This window comes from Podarcis melisellensis (assembly GCF_964234715.1).
Source record: "Podarcis melisellensis genome assembly, chromosome: 7".
NCBI classification, from domain to species: domain Eukaryota; kingdom Metazoa; phylum Chordata; class Lepidosauria; order Squamata; family Lacertidae; genus Podarcis; species Podarcis melisellensis.
Window position 1 is genome coordinate 7,204,056 of NC_138539.1, and position 20,658 is coordinate 7,224,713.

The 20,658-nt window shown below is 44.9% G+C and overlaps 1 protein-coding gene across 1 annotated transcript; it reads right to left on the bottom strand.

Annotated features, from left to right (window-relative positions):
• Nucleotides 1–18,204: 18,204 nt before the first annotated feature.
• LOC309374531 (cation channel sperm-associated protein 2-like) lies at nucleotides 18,205–20,232 on the bottom strand. The gene is made up of 2 exons (XM_081919513.1): nucleotides 18,474–20,232; nucleotides 18,205–18,368 (listed from the first exon to the last, which is right to left on the bottom strand). Exon 1 carries the CDS (start codon nucleotides 20,212–20,214, stop codon nucleotides 18,784–18,786), a length of 1,431 nt encoding a protein of 476 aa, XP_081775639.1. The 5' UTR covers nucleotides 20,215–20,232; the 3' UTR covers nucleotides 18,205–18,368; nucleotides 18,474–18,783.
• Nucleotides 20,233–20,658: the final 426 nt, after the last annotated feature.

Below are 20,658 nucleotides of genomic sequence, written 5' to 3' on the forward strand. Positions count from 1 at the left end.
TGGGAAGTGTAGTTTGTTAATGCTGCTGAGAATTGTTAGGAGACCACTCTCCTCCTCACAGAGCTAAAATTCCTAGACTTCCCTGGGAATCATAGAGTTGGAAGGGACCCCGAGGAACATCTAGTATTCTTGCAATGCAGGAATATGTTCCCATACGGAGATTAAACCTGTGACCTTAGCCTTATCAGCACCACACTCTAACCAATTTAGCTATGCAGGAAGAGGCTTTGACTCTTAAACCACTCTATGGATTGTGGCTCCGTGCAGGGAACAGGGGTCTGCTAACAACTCTGAGGACTTGAATTCAGCAGTGATTACTCCTTGGTAAAATGGCAGTGTTATTTTTTCTTAAAGAAAGCTAAAATTTCAGAGATGGGAAAGGGGCTGGAATATCCCTGGGAGGAGGGAAGGCCCCCACGGACCCCTGGCAGCTACAGCCCTGAGGCCAAACTTCCTGCTCTTTTACTGTCAATCATTTGGGATTGTCCTTTGCTTGGACCATTTGCTCAAACACAGTGCTCTCAAACCCGCAAGCATGCCGGTCTGTTATGGCTTCTAACGTTGATGCCCTGATACTATTGGAGACTTCATCACTCAGTGCTACAATTTCCCACTGCCTGGAGCTATGCTGAAGGCTTGTTTCCTCCATAGGTTATTTGCTAAGGAATCTGACTCACCAAAGTCTGATGGCTGAGCTTCAGAAGCGGAGCCAGAGCAGCAAAGAAGAGCATCATTTCACTTCCAGCTCTGCACTTGTTTTGACAGGCAGCTTGTTGCCAACATTGGGTAGTGTCCAGCACACTGCTCCAAGAATGTCCCATCAGTACAAGGATTTCTGCTTGCGTGACAAAATGTTCTCCTCATCTCCTCCCCTCCCCCTTCCCACTAAGCTAGCATTTCCACCATAAATTTGTCCAATTCTCTTTTAAAGCTATCCAAGTTGATGGCCATCTTGTAGCAGTGAATTCCATAGTTTATGTGTTTTGTGAAGTACAGAACATGGAATATGGAATATCTGGCTTAGGGCAGGGCCTGACAGGCAGGCATGGCGGACTCCCTGGTCCTGAATGGGGTAGCTGTGCCCCTGAAGGATCAGGTGTGCAGCCTGTGAGTCATTTTGGACTCACAGCTGTCCCTGGAGGTGCAGGTCAATTCTGTGTCCAGGGCAGCTGCCTACCAGCTCCATCTGGTATGCAGGATAAGACCCTATCTGCCTGCAGACTGTCTCACCAGAGTGGTGCATGCTCTAGTTATCTCCCACTTGGACTACTGCAATGTGCTCTATGTGGGGCTACCTTTTGAAGGTGACTAAGAAACTACAACTAATCCAGAATGCGGCAGCTAGACTGGTGACTGGGAGCAGTCACGAGACCATATAACACCAGTCCTGAAAGACCTTCATTGGCTCCCAGTATGTTTCTGAGCACAATTCAAAGTGTTGGTGCTGACCTTTAAAGCCCTAAACAGCCTTGGCCCAGTAGACATGAAGGGGCGTCTCCACCCCCATCACTCTGCCCGGACACTGAGGTCCAGCTCTGAGGGCCTTCTTTCACTGTGAGAAGTGAGGTTACAGGGAACCAGGCAGAAGGCCTTTTGGGTGGTGGTGCCTGCCCTGTGGAACACCCTCCCATCAAATGTCAAGGAAATAAACAACTATCTGACTTTTAGAAGACATCTGAAGGCAGCCCCATTTAGGGAAGTTTTCAACGTTTGATGTTTTATTCTGTTTTTAATCTGTTGAGAGCCACCCAGAGTGGCTGGGGAAACCCAGCCGGATGGGCGGGGTATAAATGATAAATTGTTGTTGTTGTTACAGCTCAATAAACTTTCATTTGTTTCTACAGTCTTGAGTGTGTGGTCCTTGCTAGTAGTCCAGCCTTACTCATGGGGATGTGATTACAAACCCAGATTTACAATGAAAAGATGTGGATCCATGGTTATACCGTGGTGGCAATAGGCACATTGATATCTTCCTCATTTTGCTGCATCAGTGCCATGAATGGCTGTCCATCATTTAGTAGGTTGAAAAGGTTGGTGGAGAATACAGAATCAATGAGAGCACTGCCCAGAGGGCTTCCTGTCTGCTCTCTGTGGTTGGAGGGAGATGTGAAACACGGAAAGATTATTCTGTATGATTTAAGCTTATTATTGTCCTCTACGTGGAAAACTATACTCGCAGCAACTTATCAAACTATAAATTGAACAGAAACAGAAATAGGATTAAATACCAACCGTGAAAAATAACAAGGTATAAAAGAAGCTCTGAAAAAGAAAGAAGTCGACCAGTCAATTATCCAGAATTTATGTAGAAAGAGACTGCTTTTCATCAAATATGTGTCCTGGTAGTTTTACCTGGGCATGGTACTCCATAAAGCACACTGCACCAAGCAAGAGCCTCACTTCAAGGATGTGTTCCAGGGGCGCCAACTTATAAAAAAATATTGGGGGGGGGCGGGGGCCCATACCGATTTATAAAAAATATTGGGGGGGGCCCAAGACCTCCAAACTGCTGCTGCTGGGGGAACGAAAGGGGTGAGCCCCGGGCTGCCCCGACCTTAAGTGAACCTGTGAGGGCCCGCCCTTTGCGGCAGCCGATTGGCTGCCGCCGTGGGCGGTGAATATTAATGAGCTAGGGGGAATCCCCGCTTCTCGCGGGGCTGACGCCAGCCCCGCGAGATTGTTGATGGGTCGAGAGCCCGCAACCCCACCCCCTCTCTAGATCGAGAGTGGCTTTGTTTTAACTCATTACTGAATGTATTTTAAAAGGTAACTATCGTCAAACAAGAAAAATAAAAAATACCAACATAATTTTGTGATTTTACAAAGCATAATATAACTAATAATTTTCTTAAATTATTGGGGGGGCAGAGCCCCCCCAAACGAATTTTTGAGGGGGCTCGGGCCCCCTCAGGCCCCATGGAGTCGGCGCCTATGATGTGTTCTCAAAAAGATGGCGAGAAAGATGGTGCCACTGGGAGAATCCATTCCATAAGACAGGAGTATCCATTATGGTGCCCCCCCCCCCGATGTTGCTGGGGCCTTCACCAAACAGGTATAATAAAATCACTAGCATTTGGAAGTGGTAGAATGAAGGATTTTAGAAACTAAATTGATTACTGAAGGACAAGATCCTAATAAAGTTATTACGAAGTGGGGTTTGATTACAAATCATTGGAATACAAAATTTCAGTATAAGGTTAATCCAAATACACTTTTTGTGGTTATTTAAACTTGGCTGTATAATGGGAAAATATATCACTGTCAAGGGTGTATTCTAAGCATAATTACTGCTCTCTCCCAAAAAATTTACACATCACAAAGGAAGACAGGTGAACTCATATCAGTGTAATGGAAGAAGCAAAGATCACCAGTGTGGAAGCAATGATTCATCAACTTTGTTGGACTGGTCATGTTGTGCGGATGCCTGATTATCATCTTCCAAAGCAACTGCTCTATTCCGAACTTAAAAATGGAAAGTGCAATGCTGGTGGTCATCAAAAGAGGTTTAAAGACTGTCTTAAGGCAAATCTAAAAAAATGTAGTATAAACACTGACAACTGGGAAACACTGGCCTGCGAGCGCTCCAGTTGGAGAACAGCCTTTACTAAAGGTGTCATGGGCTTTGAAGACACTCAAACTCAGGACTCAAGGGAGAAATGTGCTAAGAGGAAGGCACGCTTGGCAAATCCACACCGTGATCAACTCCTGCCCTGAAACCAATGTCCCCACTGTGGAAGGACATGCGGATCCAGAATTGGCCTCCAGAGTCACTTACGGACTCATTGTTAAAACCATGTTTATGGAAGAGAATCTTACTTGGCTATGAGTGATCGCCAAAGCAGCAGCAGCAGCAGAAGATTCTTTATTATTTTTTCTGTTTCCTTTTCCTTTATCTTTATTATCTAACATCTGTCTAACATATGTGCGCGCGTATGATTGATGTAATGTTTGAATTGATGCAAACTATGTTTTTTTCTGGAAGACAGAAGTGCCTGGCGTGCTCTGGTCCATGGGGTCACGAAGAGTCAAGAATCGGACACGACTAAATGACTAAACAACAACAACAACATGTCTTTTTCTAATAAAAAACAAACATTAAAAAGAATAAAAGAAGAGTGATTACTTTCACAAGTTAATGGGTGATCATAAATAGAAACCAACAACTTTGCTATTGCATCATTTCAAACACAGGGGAGTTGCCTATAAATTCAGCTGCGGAAAAGCATCGAGTTTGATCTAGAGTAGACTAAGTAGCTGAGTCAAGAGTAAGCCTGCTTCTAGGCAGGTGTTTATTGTGGAGTCAGTGACCCTCTTGCACACACATTTTTAGAATTGCCAGGATTTGTTCCTCAGCCCAATTTTTTCCAGATTTACTCTGAACCAGTTAATGATATCAGAACGACCCATTTACAGCATTAAGCCCCCTCTGGGAGCACCATAACTTTCCCCATGGATTTCAATGGGATTTAAGTACAACTAATGTAATGTGGATCCAACCAAGAGGACTGGATTCTGGATTCCATTCATGTAATAAGAGCCATTTCTGCCCACTTCCTTTTCCAGATACAGCCCTCTATCGCACTATCTCCAAGGAGCCCCCAAGCCTGAGGTCCATAATTGGGGTGTCTTTGGCAGGGGGGAGGGAATGCCCCATTCTGTGCTTGAGGACCCTGTTCCACCCATGGGAGGGAAGTCAGGATCCAAACCATTGCTTGTGTTTGATGGTCCATTCATACACACAAGATAAGTGAAGGGAAGAATTGTACCACCCATGGAAGGGAAGTCAGGATCCAAACCATTGCTTGTGTTTGATGGTCCATTCACACACACAAGATAAGTGAAAAGGCAGAAGTATCGTATTATTATTTTTTTCAAATTCTGACCATGAAAACTTAAAGTGTGGCTTAAGTTCGTGACCTTACAAAAATGGGCTTTTATGATATCGCTGCTAGAACAGACATACAGTAAAACGAAACAAAATAATGATTTATTGCCAATTTGCGAGCTTGAGACTGTTGTGCAATTAATTCCAATGTCATTCATCACTTTCCCCGTATTTTATAGTGTAGTATTGATTTTTTTATTTGCATTTACGGTGCCATGAACAGGTGTTTAACCCACATGTGGGTCCTCTCTAGTACCCGTAGGATTTTTCTTCTACATTTGCCATTTGGGGGTGGGAATGCTTGCGGAACTGTAGCAACTGAATAGCGATTTGCGATTTTAGCGATTGTACGGTAACTTTGGTGGGCTTGCGAGATCAAAGGCTTAAATTGGCTCAGAGTTACAATTCTACCAACTGCAGCGATTTTCAGCCTGCAACCCAATTTTAAGGGAGCAGCTTATATTTGGGTATTGTCTTTTCTCCCCCCCCCCCCCGAATTTTAAAGGTGCGGTTTATTTGCGGGTGTGTCTTCTATTCGGGCCAATACGATATTCCATCAGAAAGCATGAAAAAACCACACGAAAGTATGTATCTGAAATATACTCGGAGTCGAGAGTGGATTTCATGCTCTTTATTCAGCTCATAGTAGTGAGGAATGAAACTTCCCCCAAAATATACATTATTTACATAATGGGCCGCACGTGATTGGCTAATTCTGGGATTCTCCTGTAGGCCAATCAGGTTGCGGATTCACTTCCACCTGGAGCTGGATTGGGTGGCTCCTGCAGACCAATCATACTGCTGCATTGTTCTAGGACCAACCAGACTGCGGCATTCTGAATCCTATTGTTCTAGGACCAATCAGACTGCTGCATTTTGTATCCTAGTCAACTCAGTACATAACACCATCAAACCTCAGTTCCATTTTTTTTCAATATGGCAGGTGTGGGAAACCTCTTTCATCCTAAGGGCTGCATTCTCTTCTGGGTAAGGGTCACATGGCAGTGGTGGGCAGGGCCAGAGGAAAAAGGGGGTGGAGCAATGCAAATTCTATCTTTGTACAGTAGGCTAGTTTCTACGCACTTGCTCACACACCCCTTGTTAGCCTCCATCCAGACGGGGCAGATGCATTATCAGAGTACAAGGACACACTTTAGCCAGTCAAAACCACTCAAGGAGGATTTGAAGGAAGAAAGCACAGTCAGGGTGAGATCTGGGTAGGGGATATGGCCCACCACCCTGCAGTGTGGACTTGCTTCTGAACAAAATGTGCTGGATCCAGGCCTTAACTCTTTTGCCTCTCTCCATTTCCCCTCCTCCCCCAGAACTCAGAGCTCAGCAGATAAGTCCATCATTAAATCACGAGTCGGATAATCTGCTTATTCAGATGGAAAGACACTTCATGGATAATTAATGTAGGCGAAGCCTTCAGGTGGCAAGGTGTCAAAGCCAAGGAGCGAGGGATAAAGACATAAAATGGGGTAACAGAAAAGCGTGGACCTTTTTCAGCAGGCCGGGAACAGAGTCTGTCAAACTTGGTTGCAGCATTTCTTTGTTAATTGCAAGGAGCCAGGATGGGGGAAATCACATCTAATCCCGAGCGTGGAGAGAGGATGAACGGTTCAGCTGACAAGGGCAGAAGATGTAAAAGCGAGCTGCAGGCACCCTACATCATTATTTACCATCAGTCCAGTGAGCTGAAGAAAAAGGCTGCCCACTCACCACTGGAGTGAAGTCCATTAATTTTGATCACGGGACGAGGAAGATTGTCCTGTTCTCAGCATTTCCCCTGCTTTACTTCCTTGGACTTAAATCAAAGAGTAGCTATTCTGCACTGCGCTGCACATTTCAGAGATATATAGATGCCCAAACCTAGATCTAATTTGGATTCCATAAACCCAGATGATTCACTGCTAGGGTTGCCATCCTATGTCTGGACGCCTGGCAACCCATGCCAGCAGTGTCGTTTTGGGTGCTTTTCTTTAAAAATAGCTCAAAAAAGAAAAAAGCTCAACAACTTTTCTGTTCAGATTTTCACTTTTTGAAATATGGCAATCCTATTCACTGCCCCCCACACAACCTCTCTCTGCAGAAGTTATGAGAACAGGGTATTGAACCAGATGTGCTTTCAGCCTCACCTACAAGGGACCTTGCAACAAAGTGTGACTGGAAGGGAATTTCGAAGGCAATTTCTAGGTTCCTGCTTGTACAGTGGTACCTCGGGTTAAGTACTTAATTTGTTCCGGAGATCCATACTTAACCTGAAACTGTTCTTAACCTGAAGCACCACTTTGTTCTCATCCTGAAGCAAAGTTCTTAACCTGAAGCACTATTTCTGGGTTAGTGGAGTCTGTAACCTAAAGCGTATGTAACCTGAAGCATATGTAACCTGAAGCATATGTCGTTAACAGAATAAGAGCAAAATCTTCAGGTTTATGCCAATAGCCTTGATTTGCATAGCGATGTGAAATGTGGAATATGGCCTTTTTAAAAGAGCAGAATATTACCATTTCTGGGCTTTGAGGTGTTTACATAATAGAACTTTAGATCTGCTGCCCCTCTTCCAAATGTCTGGAGTAATTCATGAGCAAGATCGTTTAGGTGCCTGGCGAAAACTTTTCTGCTTATCTCTGGCATTTTAAGAACTGCTAATGTAAGCATTCTGAAACTTAGAGCAGTTTGATTGTACCATCTATTTAAATGTCTGTTGCTATTTTAATTTGCATTATTAGTTTGCATTGTTGTTGTTGTTGTTGTTGCTAAGTGTACTTTTAGTTTCTTGTTATCCACTCTGCTGAAATATGAAATAAATACATAATGAATCCTAAATGTTCTTAACATTGTGTTTTTATTGTAATCCAACCTGGGACCTTCAGCTGAAGGGTGGATAATAAATGGAATCATCACCACCAGGAGGAAGAAGAAGAAGAAGAAGAAGAAGAAGAAGAAGAAGAAGAAGAGGAGGAGGAGGAGGAGGAGGAGGAGGAGGAGGAGGAGGAGAGGAGGAGTTTGGATTTGATATCCCGCTTTATCACTACCTGAAGGAGTCTCAAAGCGACTAACATTCTCCTTTCCCTTCCTCCCCCACAACAAACACTCTGTGAGGTGAGTGAGGCTGAGAGACTTCAAAGAAGTGTGACTAGCCCAAGGTCACCCAGAAGCTGCATGTGGAGAAGTGGAGACGCGAACCTGGTTCCCCAGATTACGAGTCTACCACTCTTAACCACTACACCACACTGGCTCTTTATACCACCTAAAGAAGGAACTCATAATAGGGACTAATCACAATAAAATAAACCCAAGAGATTCCTGCTGCGATTTAAAGCTGAACAAGCTATGTGGTTACATGCCCCTAATTTGGATTTTACAGATGAGGTGTGATTTGGGCATGTGACATGTGTTCATATAACTAGCTCAGACAGCGGTTCAACATCACTGAGAGCTTGTGTGGTGTAGTAATTCAAGTGTTGGACTAGAACCCGGGGGACAAGGGTTTAAATGCCCACTCAGCAATGAAGCTCATTGGAAGCGTCACAATGTTGCAGCTGAGCCTACTTTATAGGGTTGTGGTCAGGATAAAATGAGGAGGCGGAGGATAATGCATGTGTCAAGCGTGGAGAGCCTGGTAACTTCATAGGCAAGAATCACAAGCAGTTTGTGTTTTTTAGTTCTAAATAGCTATGACATTAAAAAAAGAAGTTGATGGGTTTTAAAACAACAGCACAACATAAACAGCTACCTGCAGAAATGGGCTTGAGTTGTAAACCAGGCCCTTGGCCATGTGTCCATCCACCAGATTCCTCCAGAGAGGAGGCAGCCGGGATTTCCTGGGCATAAGCAAGCAGGGGCCTTGCGCACAGACAGACACACACACATACAGGCACACTCTCTCCTCTGGAGGCCCAACCAGCACAGTCATCATCCCATTCACACAGCACTCTTTCATCTCTGTGTGTTGACCACAGAGGCCACAGTCTGCCCTTAGCCCTCTTCTTACAGGTCTCTCAGCTGCCTGCAGGTACAGCAGATGTCATTAGTCATCAGCATCATCAGAGATGCTGGACACACTCAGAACTTGGGCACATTTGCTCCACTGCAAAGTTCCGAGAGATTGGGGGGGGGGGAGTCGAGAGAAGAGGCACATAAACAAAAACAGTAATAATAATAATAATAATAATAATAATAATAATAATAATAATAATATTGCTCTCAAAGTAAAAAAATAATAATCCAACAGGAAGTTGAGCAGTGGTCATGCACATAACCTGTTGAGCATCCAGCTAGATGATTTCAACAAATAGGGGAACAGATGACAACTGGAAGCAGTAGGGGGCCGCTTGAGCATTTCTTGGGAGAAGGACGAGACAGAGAAAGAAGAGGAAGAAAGAGTTATTTATTGAGAGCAGAGATGCCCAAGTTCCAAGGACGATAATTCCCCCACCCCAAGTGCTGCCCACGTCCCTTTGTTAGCAACTCTTTGGGAGGAGGAGCCATCTTTGTCTGCCACCCCACAAACTCCTACTGGGTGCCAAATCTAGGTCCAGGCTCAGAAAGCGGCCCCTCATTTTTTAGTCCTTTTTATTCAGTTATCTGGTTGCAAAACAAGAATCCATATCACAAAGTTAGGTGTTGGCTATTCTGATCCCTTCCCCTTCCATCCTCAGCAACATCCTAGGTGCCAACTGGAAGTTCCGCTCCTCTACACTCACTGTTCTCTAATACGGCTGGACCTGTGAGCCCAAGGGGAGGGGGGACCGCCCAGGCTCTGTAGGAAGGTCTCTGCTGGCTGTTCCCTCCCTTCTTCCACTATCTCATAGCTAGGTAACTCCTGCAGAGGCTGTGGAACATTCTTCAGTCTCTCTCCTACTAAAACTGCTGGGGAGAAGGGAGGCAAATCGTCCCCCTCCTCCTCCTCTTAGGAGAGAAGCTGATCTGGCTGAGGACACACTTCCCAGTCCTCCTGTTTGGACCATTCCCTCACATCATGCAATCTTGAGCTCCTTGCAGGTGAGGCGGGATACAAATGCAACAAACAAATACCTAAACCACTGGTAAAGTCATTTCGGTGTCCATTCCCCCATCTCATACCCTCCAACATTTTCTCACCCAAATCCAGAGCACCCCCCATGCACTATGCCACCCTTGCCTGCCCCCCTTGCATTGCCTTACTTTCACTGCCTCTATCTCCTCTTCTTCCTCTGCAGCAGCGGCTGGGCCTTTGCCTCCTCAGCATTCTTTGTGGGAATGGTTAGGGATGCAGGAGAAGATATATTGTTTGATTATAGCTTTTCCAACTTGTGTTAACAAGTTCCTCAATTTAGCAGAGTAACATTCCTCTTTTAAACTTACAATGGATGCGTTTGCTCAGGCTCACTAAAGTCTCTATAATTACTGTTCTGGTATTTTCCCCTTATTCTCTCATAAATGATAAGACATGATACAGTCTTCTATAAAAGTATAAAAAGAGTTTACTCACTCACATTCTGTTCACATTTGGATCCCAGAAGGCAGACTTAGCTTAGAAAAGTAACATACACCTGGAAAATATCTCATAAGAAGACAGTCCCTTTGTCCTCTCTTGGCTGGAAGCATCTTTGGTAAAGTAGATGTTGCTCCTTCAACAAAAGTAGTCAGAGAGAGAGAGAGATGGCGGCCAGCCCTATGCTTTTGTTACCTGCATAGGTGAGGCCACGCCCACCTCTGATCATATGTAGAGGAAGTCTGTCCCAGGCAGGAGAAACAGGAAGTTCTGACTGGCTGGTCCAGACATTCCACTCTAGGGATGTGGTACTTGACCGCTCTTGTGTTTTACATCCCACATTCTTGAGGTCTCCTTGCCCTTGCCATGGCCGCTGGAAGTGGTCACATGCTTCCAGAAGTGTCCTTCCAGAAGAATGGCAGTGGCAGCAGATGTCACGGCGGAAGCCAAGAGTCCATGGTGGAGACCACACTGGATGCCAATGTAGAGGGGGAGGAGAAGAGGTGTGGAAGTGGGATATCTGGGATTTCAAACAGAAGCCAGGGCAGTTTCTGTAAATCTGAGATGTCCCTCTCAAAGCAGTTGGTGGGTGGTGTGCCAATTTAAAATATCAAGAAATGCCCTGGTGCTTCTCTAACAGCGAAACCGGACACCTTCATCTGCCCCAGGTATAATGAAACATGTCTCTCCCGTATCAGTCTCTGCACCCACAGCAGGTGCTATAACTCTCTAACGGTTTGAATCTACCCCCAATGGTGCACTCTTTCACTGTCTCTTGAGACAGATGGATGCCAATGACAAGCACAGAGTATATCCATGTACAAGTTGTACACACAAGACTCTCTGTGTGCACACAGATCAGATTAATCTGCAGAGCTGGGAGTATGGCCCATGGGCAGGATTCACACCCCTGGGGGGGGGCACTGTCTGTAAACAAAAGGAAGAAATCTTCAGCCGCTCCTGTGAACTCTCAATCTTACAGACCTTGTTCCATCTGCAGAACATCCACAGCACAAACCTTTTCTTTTCTTTTTTGTAGACTTTTAAAAGTCATGGAACAGTCCTTTGGATTTGTTCTGCATTGTGGGTTTTTGCAAGTAAAGTACAGTGTCAGCACCGTTAAAGGACATGATTTTCATGTTGTATGCTCTGCACTTTCTTTAGTGGCAGTAAATATACAGAGTGAAATGGAAGCAAAAAGGCAAGGATATAAAGGAAGATTTTGATGTATCCAGCAAGACCTGGAAATGGATTTCTAAAACAAAACAAAGCAAAACAAAACTATGAGAGGCCCCAGAGCAGATTTAAGGCTTTATATTATTATTGAGTTGTGTTGGCACCTCTCAGGGTTTCATCTGATATTTCGGGGTTTAGCTTCAGTGATGAAATGACACTCAGGAGAATCTGCCTTGCATGCCAAAAGTGATAGGTTGGGCTGAGAGACCCTTTGCCTGCAACCCCAGAGAGCTGCTGGCAGTTACCTCTCCTTGCCTTGTGGATGAGTCAGCCTTGGGCTTAACAATCAGCCCCTATTCCCAGGGAATTCTAAAGTTGCATACAATCTGCTCCCAGAATCTGTTCCTTTGGGAAAGGAGGGTGTGGGAGGAAGGTTCTGGGACAACAGTAAGCCTTGGTGTTCTGCTGAAAGCTGGAAGTCAGAGGGCATGAGAATCTTAATCCCAGGGTTGTGGGTTCGTGCCCCATGTTGGATGAAAGATTCCTGCATTGCAGGGGGTTGGACTAGATGACCCTTGTGGCATCTTCTAATTCTATGATTCTGTGTAGGTTTTGCTCATCCCTGGGGTCCAGTTGGTGTTAGCCAACCATACCATGGGCTAGTCCCATGTCCTGGGCTGCTGTTAGCCACATTACAGAAATAATTCAAACAAACAAACAACAACAAAATCACCCTTCAACTTACAATTCTTAAGCAGCCTTTCATAGAAGGATGACCATTCTTGGGATGCTTTTTGCAGTTACAATTCCTGGCCAGGTCCAAATGTAGGTCGGTATAATGCAACCTCTCTGAGCAAGCAGCCTCCAACAGGAGTCAGCTACATTCAGAGCAAGGGGGAGAAAGCCATCCCCTGCCCCTTGTTCTCAGTGTCAGATATGTTAGAATATTCCATTCCACCTTAAGAAGAACAGGCGTGACTGTTGGGTGTCGCGTACCTGTTTACACTTCAGCATGGAGTCCAACTGGCACATTGGCTGGTGGGCTGGGGCCAGTTGGAGGCCGGCCAATTGTCCCCGATTCCTTGGCAGCATCCCAACAAGATAATCAGTGGTAGACTGCCTCTAGATATGGAAGTTGGGCTGATTTCTGGCCTCAGAATTACGTTCTGTAATTTTTCTGCACTGACATGGTATTCTGCACTGAGAGTACGTTTCCAAGCACAATTCAAAGTGTTGGCACTGACCTTTAAAGCCCTAAATGGCCTCGGCCCAGTATACTTGAAGGAGCGTATCCACCCCCATCATTCAGCCCGGACACTGAGGTCCAGCTCCGAGGCCCTTCTGGTGGTTCCCTCACCGTGAGAAGTGAGGTTGCAGGGAGAGAGCCATCCCCTGCCACTTGTTCTCAGTGTCAGATATGTTAGAAGATTCCATTCCACCTTGGGAATGTAAGAAGGTAAAGGGTTTCTGGGAAATGATATATAATGAGTTGAAAAAGATGATTAAATACACGTTTGTAAAAAAAACCAGAAGCCTTTTTGTTAGGAATAACAGGAAGAGAGATAAATAGAAGTGATTATAAACTTTTTCAGTATGCAGTAACAGCGGCAAGAATATTAATGGCCCAAAAATGGAAACAAGAGGAACTACCGACCTTGAATGAGTGGAGAATGAAACTTATGGACTATGCAGAACTGGATAAAATGACTGGAAAAATCAGATACCAGAAAGATCACAAATTCATCGAGGACTGGGGAAAGTTCACGGATTATCTGAAAACTATATGTGACGAACAGACAACGCTAGTGGGTTTTAAGGAGGCTTTGTGATAGTACAAGGTATATTGTAAAAAAGAAACAGAGATGGAAGGTTAATATTAATTGGCAATATCATATAGAAAATGCGTGAAGATAAGAAAAATGGATGATTGAGGGAGGTGCTGGTGGAAGTTCAAAAAATAGCAAATTTGTAAACATGGTTGTACGGATTTATTTGTAAAGGAAAAACTTAATAAAAATTTATATAAAAGAAGATTCCATTCCACCTTAAGAGGAACAGACATGACTGTCGTGTGTCACATACCTGTTTACATTCCAGCACAGCTTGCTGGGAACTTCTGTTTGTGTATAGCTTTTGCTTATACTGTTTGCTTGGACATGAAAGGCAGAAGACATGTTTTCCCTCTTCTCCTGATGTATGCTGAATAAACTGCTTGTAAATATGCTTTACACAGCCTCTCCCTGTCACTTCTGTTGTGCCTTTACTCTGCTACGTTGCGTGCCCAGCTTCTGAAGCTTGTGAAGCTCTGGGTCACAGATTCATGCTGCAACAAGGACTGGAGTTCATCCGGCACATCGGCTGGTGGGCTGGAGCCAGCTGGAGACTTGCCAATGGCCCCCAATTCCTTAGCAGCATCCCAACAAGGTAATCAATGGTAGACTGCCTCTAGATGTGGAACTTGGGCTGATTTCTGTAATTCTGTAATTTTTCTGCACTGACATGGTATTCTGCACTGAGAGTATGTTTCCAAGCACAATTCAAAGTGTTGGCGCTGACCTTTAAAGCCCTAAACAACCTCGGCCCAGTATACTTGAAGGAGCGTATCCACCCCCATCATTCAGCCCAGACACTGAGGTCCAGTACCGAGGCCCTTCTGGTGGTTCCCTCGCTGTGAGAAGTGAGGTTGCAGGGAAACAGACAGAGGGCCTTCTAAGTGGTGGTGCCTACCCTGCGGAATGCCCTCCCATCAGATGTCAAGGAAATAAACAACTATCTGACTTTTAGAAGACATCTGAAGGCATCCCTGTCTAGGGAAGTTTTTAATGACTGATGTTTTAATGTTTTGTTGGAAGCCACCCAGAGTGGCTGGGGAAACCCAGCCAGATGGGCGGGGTATAAATAAATTATTATTATTATTATTATTATTATTATTATTATTATTATTATTATTCAGTGGAAACAGCCAGACGACAGCAAAGGACTTGACCCGAGTCATCGTGTAGCACAATGGGCCTGCTATGCTACCTCAAAGCAGGTTCTGTAGGTGGACAGCCCATTAGTCGAATCCTGTGCACCTGCTACCTTTTTGCCATCTCTAGGTGACTTCCCTCCCCTTCCTTTGTTCAAAGCGCTCACACAAAAGGGGATATTATTACGTCTTTCTTGATTACGAAAATAGCCTCAGTCTTGTTTTATCGGGTTTTATTCAGCAGGAATGTAATTCAATTCTCCCTTTCATTGGGTGACTCAGAAGAAAGGGCACATGGCTTTTTATATAATTGCATGGGAGAAAGGGGGTTCAGAAAGGGCGGCGGCTGGATTCTTCTTTGCTCGCTCGTTTTCTGCACGCCCTGAGCAACAAATGCAGCAGCAGGGCAATATGAGAAAGCAAGCAATTTCCTCAGGTCAGGTGTGGAACAGAGTGACCCGCATGGTTAGAGCCATGTGTGGACTCTGCCCACAATGTAAAATCTGAGTTCAAAATCAAATTTTGCACAGAGGAACCGAATATGCGGCAAGACTCTAGTCAAAGTCATGATGCTACAGGAAGTTATCGTATGTAAACATAGTAAGAGCTTGGCTGCTAGATCAGACCAAAAGACCCATCTAGCGCAGCATGTTGTTCTCAAAACAGAGTGTTTGTTGTGGGGGAGGAAGGGAAAGGAGAATGTTAGCCACTTTGAGACTCCTTTGGGTAGTGATAAAGCAGGATATCAAATCCAAACTCCTCCTCCTCCTCCTCCTCTTCTTATCTACTTGCACTGGTGTGCTTTCGAACTGCTAGGTTGGCAGAGGCTGGGATAGAGTAAAGGGACCTCACTCCGTCATGGGGATTCAAACTGCCAACCTTCTGATCGGCAAGCCCAAGAGGCTCAGTGGTTTAAACCACAGTGCCACCTGCGTTCCTACCCCAGTTGTATTACAAAGTCGCTGATAATGAGAGGCATACTGTCTTCAACAGTGAAGGCAGTACATAAGCCATTGTGGGTTGTAGCCATTGACAGCTTCATCAAAGAATCAAAGAAATGTAGAGTTGGAAGTGACCTGAGATGATCATCTGGCACATCTGCTTGCAATGGGGAAGGTAGTGGAACCTGATTTCAACTCTGATATTGATTGCCAAGGCCTCCTTGAACCTTGCTGGTCCAAGGGATTAAAAACCAGCAAACAACCATCGTACATGAGTTGGATACAGTGGTACCTCGGGTTACAGATGCTTTAGACTCCACTAACTCAGAAATAGTAACTCGGGTTAAGAACTTTGCTTCAGGATGAGAATAGAAATCACGTGGCAGCAGTGGGAGGCCCCATTAGCTAAAGTAGTACCTCAGGTTAAGAACAGTTTCAGGTAAAGAACGGACCTCTGGAATGAATTAAGTTCTAAACCCGAGGTATCACTGTACAGTGGTACCTCGGGTTACATACGCTTCAGGTTACAGATGCTTCAGGTTACAGACTCCACTAACCCAGAAATAGTACCTCGGGTTAAGAACTTTCTTAAGGATGAGAACAGAAATCACACACCAGCGGCGCGGTGGCAGCGGGAGGCCCTATTAGCTAATGTGGTGTCTCAGGTTAAGAACAGTTTCAGGTTAAGAATGGACCTCCAGAATAAATTAAGTTCTTAACCCGAGGTACCACTGTATAAGCCTTGGTGATGTCCAGGTCAAGCATTTCAGTGCCTTAAAAGAACTGATTGGTGACATTATTTGCCAACATATGAGAGCTGTAGGCAGTGAAATAACAGAGCCAGGATTGCAACGTAGCTTTCATTGGCAACAGTGAAGCCCATATCACCCACTGCAAATCAAAAGAAACTATAGTCATCTTCCAAAGCGGAAGTTAGTGGAACCATGCTATCACTCCTGATTTCAACACTGACATTGATTGTCAAGTGATATCAAGGCCTACTTGAAGCATGCTGATGCATTTCTCACCACCCCCCAGGCTTGGCCATGCTGTTTGGGGTCATTGGCAATTGGAGTCCAGCAACATCACATTTGCCACCTGTATTTTAATGAATGTTGGGAGTTGGAAGCAAATGCAGCCAATATTATATCACTTGTGCACACTTTCCTATGTATATGCTGTACAAGTCTTACTGTGATGAGAAAAGCAAGGTTGAAAATTGCAGCCCTACCAAGTCAAAGAATTATCAGCTGCCAATGGTCCAAGTCATGAAAACATATAAAGAAGGAATGGGGAATCTGTGGCCCTCCAGATCTTATTGGACTAGAACTCCCATCAGCCCTGGCCAGTATGGTCCATGAGGGTTGGTAGAAAAGCCTCAGTAAATTCAAGGAAATATAAAATGTGTGTGGGAGAGGAAGGAGAGTGTTTGAGATCTTGAGATTTTTTTTTTTAATTGCTTGACATTTCTGGTGGAAGGGCTGTGTCTCAGTAATTCCCTCAGACCAGCTCCCATGGACCTGGACCCCACAAAGCTCAAATGGTGCCTCTCCCTTTATCAGCCCCCACACCAACTCTGGTCATCTGGCTAGACCCAAATATGTGTTCTAACCTGTACCAGATGAAAACCAGAGTGAACAGAATCAGTGCCTTTAGAGGTGTCATTTCCCTTCTTTGCTGTCTCATTTCTTCCATTTGGTCTTTGATGATGCAGATTAACCTCTCCATTTTCTTTTGGAGTAATATATCTAATCCTGTGTTCATTTTTTTAAAAAAACTTTAGATTGGATGCCTCTTTCTTTTCTGATGGGAATCTTCCTTGGATGCAAGTGGTCTTTCTGATGGACAAGAAATGCTCCTTCCAACAGAGAAAGAGAACCTTTGGATCCAAGCCATCATATTTTGACTTGTTCTTACCAATTTTTTAAGCTGCCTTGAGCCTCGAATGAACAATTCATTGAATCGATTTAAATAAATACTTAAAATAAGTAAGAGTTCAGGAAGAAAGGCAATACCATAATCAATCATTTTAAAGCTGAAAACATTTCATTAATTAACAGCAAACATCCTTCTACTACGGATGCAATAAAATTGTGTATGTGGCTATGTGTTCTCAGAATAAGGGAGTTATTTGCAACCTTTCTGTAAGACTGCCCTTATGTTTTTCAGGAGGATAGATTTGTCAGTCATTTACTAGGGTACTAATTAGGAATTTGTTGGTATCACCCATATTGGTCAAAGGTGTACCATTGCTTCAGCTACAACATACTCTTTGAGCTCAGTATGGTGGGTTTCAGTTGCTTGAGGGACTCCTTGGTTTTGCCACAACAGGTAGAGAGTGTGGTCAAGGAGAGAAAAGGAAATGGGGTTGTGGTTCACTGAGATGTTGAAGGGACACCGTGTCACCTACCAGACATCAACGGCCAGCTCAAGTGGATGAAGAAGGAAATGACTTTTGGTTCCTAGAAGCTTCACCCATCTGACAGGAATAGAACAGGTAAGAAATGGAGCAAACTAGCGCTTCCCAGCTCACCGTTTGGTGAGTGGAAAAGGAAGGGCATGGACCAGTCAATCCTCTGATCCAGAAGCCAGAGTGAGGTTTCCTCAACAGGAAACAGAGGTGGTCATTCCATTGCCTCCCCTAAGGAAGGATATCCCCAGCGTTCAAGCAGGTCACTCCTAGCTTACTGCAAGACACTTGTGGTTAATTAATAAAAAGTTGGCTCTTTGGTCCATTGGTGTGTCTTATGCCAACTTTCTGGGGTATGGGGGAATTTATTCTTGTAGATCAAATATTACATATGTGCAGAACAGATGTCTGTCTGGCCCACAGGAAAATGTGGCATTTGAGGGTGTACCCTGGTGTGCCTTGCTCACCAATGCTATGAAACCCAAGAGACATCAAAAAGTGTCCAAAACCTGCAGTTCTAGTCTAATAGAAGCAGACGTCCACACTTGCATCTTCTTGATCCTTCAGAAGCCATCACTCCTTGTCCTCCAGGTTAGACAAAAAGTGTCCAAAACCTGCAGACCGGGTGGTTTTGTGATCTTTCCTTGCAGTTCTAGTCTAATAATGCATAGCCACATAAATCAGGGGCAGGGAACTGTGTCCATTCAGATGTCGCTAGATTGCAGGTCCCATCTGTCACAGCCAACATGGGCAAGAGTCAAGGATGATGGGACTTGGAGTCTAGCAACAGCTGGAGAACCACAGACTGGTAAGGAGGACAATGTGAGAGGTAAACTGTTGATTTGCCACAGGTTTTGGTTGTGCTGGCTCAGTAAGCAAGGAGGAGTCAACACTTGCATCTTCTTGATCCTTCAGAAGCCATCACTACTTGTCCTCCAGGTTGGACAGAGCCAAGACGGCATAATTCTGCAATTGTTTGCGCTCATCCAGGTTATACTGCAGCTTCTCCAGCAGCTCAAAGTAGCGGAAGAGGGCGTCACGGGGCCAAATGACCTGCTCGTCATTTTCAGCCTCGTATAGCCCTGGCAGGTTCTTGTGGACATATGTTTCCCAATCCAGAGACCCAGCCTCGACTTCTGGTATGCTGTATATTGTGGATGGCCCCATGCTCATTCTGTCCTGCCCCTGGGGTGAGCTGTACTTCTTTTCCAGCAGTTCCAGCTTAAATTTGTCAGCTTTCTGCTGAGTCTCAATCTGCTTCATTTCTTCACTCAATTCATTCCGAATGGTCTGGAAATTGGTGACCATGGTGGCCACCATGAGGTTTCTGAAGATGAATGCCCCAATGAGGAGCCACAAGCAGATAAACAAGCCACTGATTGCTTTGTTTATCTCTGGGACCTTCCACGTGTCCTGCAGCAGAGCATACCAATGGTCCATGGTGAAGAGAATGAAGATGGTCACCAGTGAATTGGGCATGTCTTGAAAATACATGTTGTACTCTAGGTCGTCCAGGTTTGAGCGAGTGTAGCCCTCAAAGAAGAAAATGCCTGATACGGCAAAAATATAGAAGAAGAAGACGAGGAGCACCAGGATGAAGCTCATGGCTTTCATTGCTTTGAAGAGGGCCATAATGAGGATCCGGATTTGCCGGAGTCTAGGGAAGAGCTTTAAGCATCGCAGCACACGGCAAACCTGGAGGAAGTATGTGACGGCCTTGCTGTGTTTCTTTTCAACGAGGAATATCAACTCAGGGATAAAGGATATGATGGTGACTGTGCAGTCAAAGACATTCCAGGAGCTCTTAAAATAATCCTGAAAGCTAACAGCCCAGTTCAGCCCAATTTCCACCAAAAAGATGAGGACAATGACCCAGATGATCACCTCCATTGCTATCTTCATTTTCACAAAGTGGTCCTCCAACTTATCCCTTATCTCTACTAAGATCATGAGGACCACCATGTTCAGGCAGATGAGGAAGATCATGAAGACTTTGAAAATTTGGCTGTTCAGGACTGAATAAGCCCACATGGCGACAGGGGGCCAGCGGCTGCAGCGCACACGGATACGGTTACGGCAGCGTTTTTCTCGTGTGATCATGACATTCCGTTTGGGCGCAACATTGAAGCGCACCAGCTGGTGATGGTCTGTGAGCATTATCTTCTTTAGCTTCTGATGGTCCAGGAAATCTCGTATGTTATGGCGTGGAATAGCACTGCCTAGCCCCCGTAGATAGTCAATCAGATAGAAAGTGTAGATCAGCTTGGAGCGGATGGCATCTGCTCGGGGATGCAGTTCAAAGGGTACTTCATTTGTCTCTTTGGAAGCTTGTGATGAGGGTGGCTGGTTCTCCATGACTCCTGCTGGCTCCTCCTGGTACGGCCCAGAGGAGATTGGAAGGTTCTTCATACAGCATAATAGACACTCAGTGGTGACCTCACAGTTGAGAGTATTCTCCTGGAGCAGTCAGAGCATTCCACTAGCCTGATTCTATTGGTATTCCTAGGACTGCAGTTCTTAGGATCAATGCATGCAAGTTACACAGTAGAATGCAGACATGAGCCAGTATATAGTCTAATCACAGTGGTCTATGCATCTGTAACCTCAACGCTTGATTTGTTTGGGCCCTTTATTTGTTTTGAACCCTGATTCTTTTGCGGCATTGGCTACCCCTCCCAATTTGGTGTCATCTGAAAATTGAGAGTCCCCTCAATTCTTTCATCCATGTCATTTAGAAAGATGTTGCACAACAACGGGTCCAGGACAAAACTCATCTGCACCCTACTTGTCTCTTTTTCC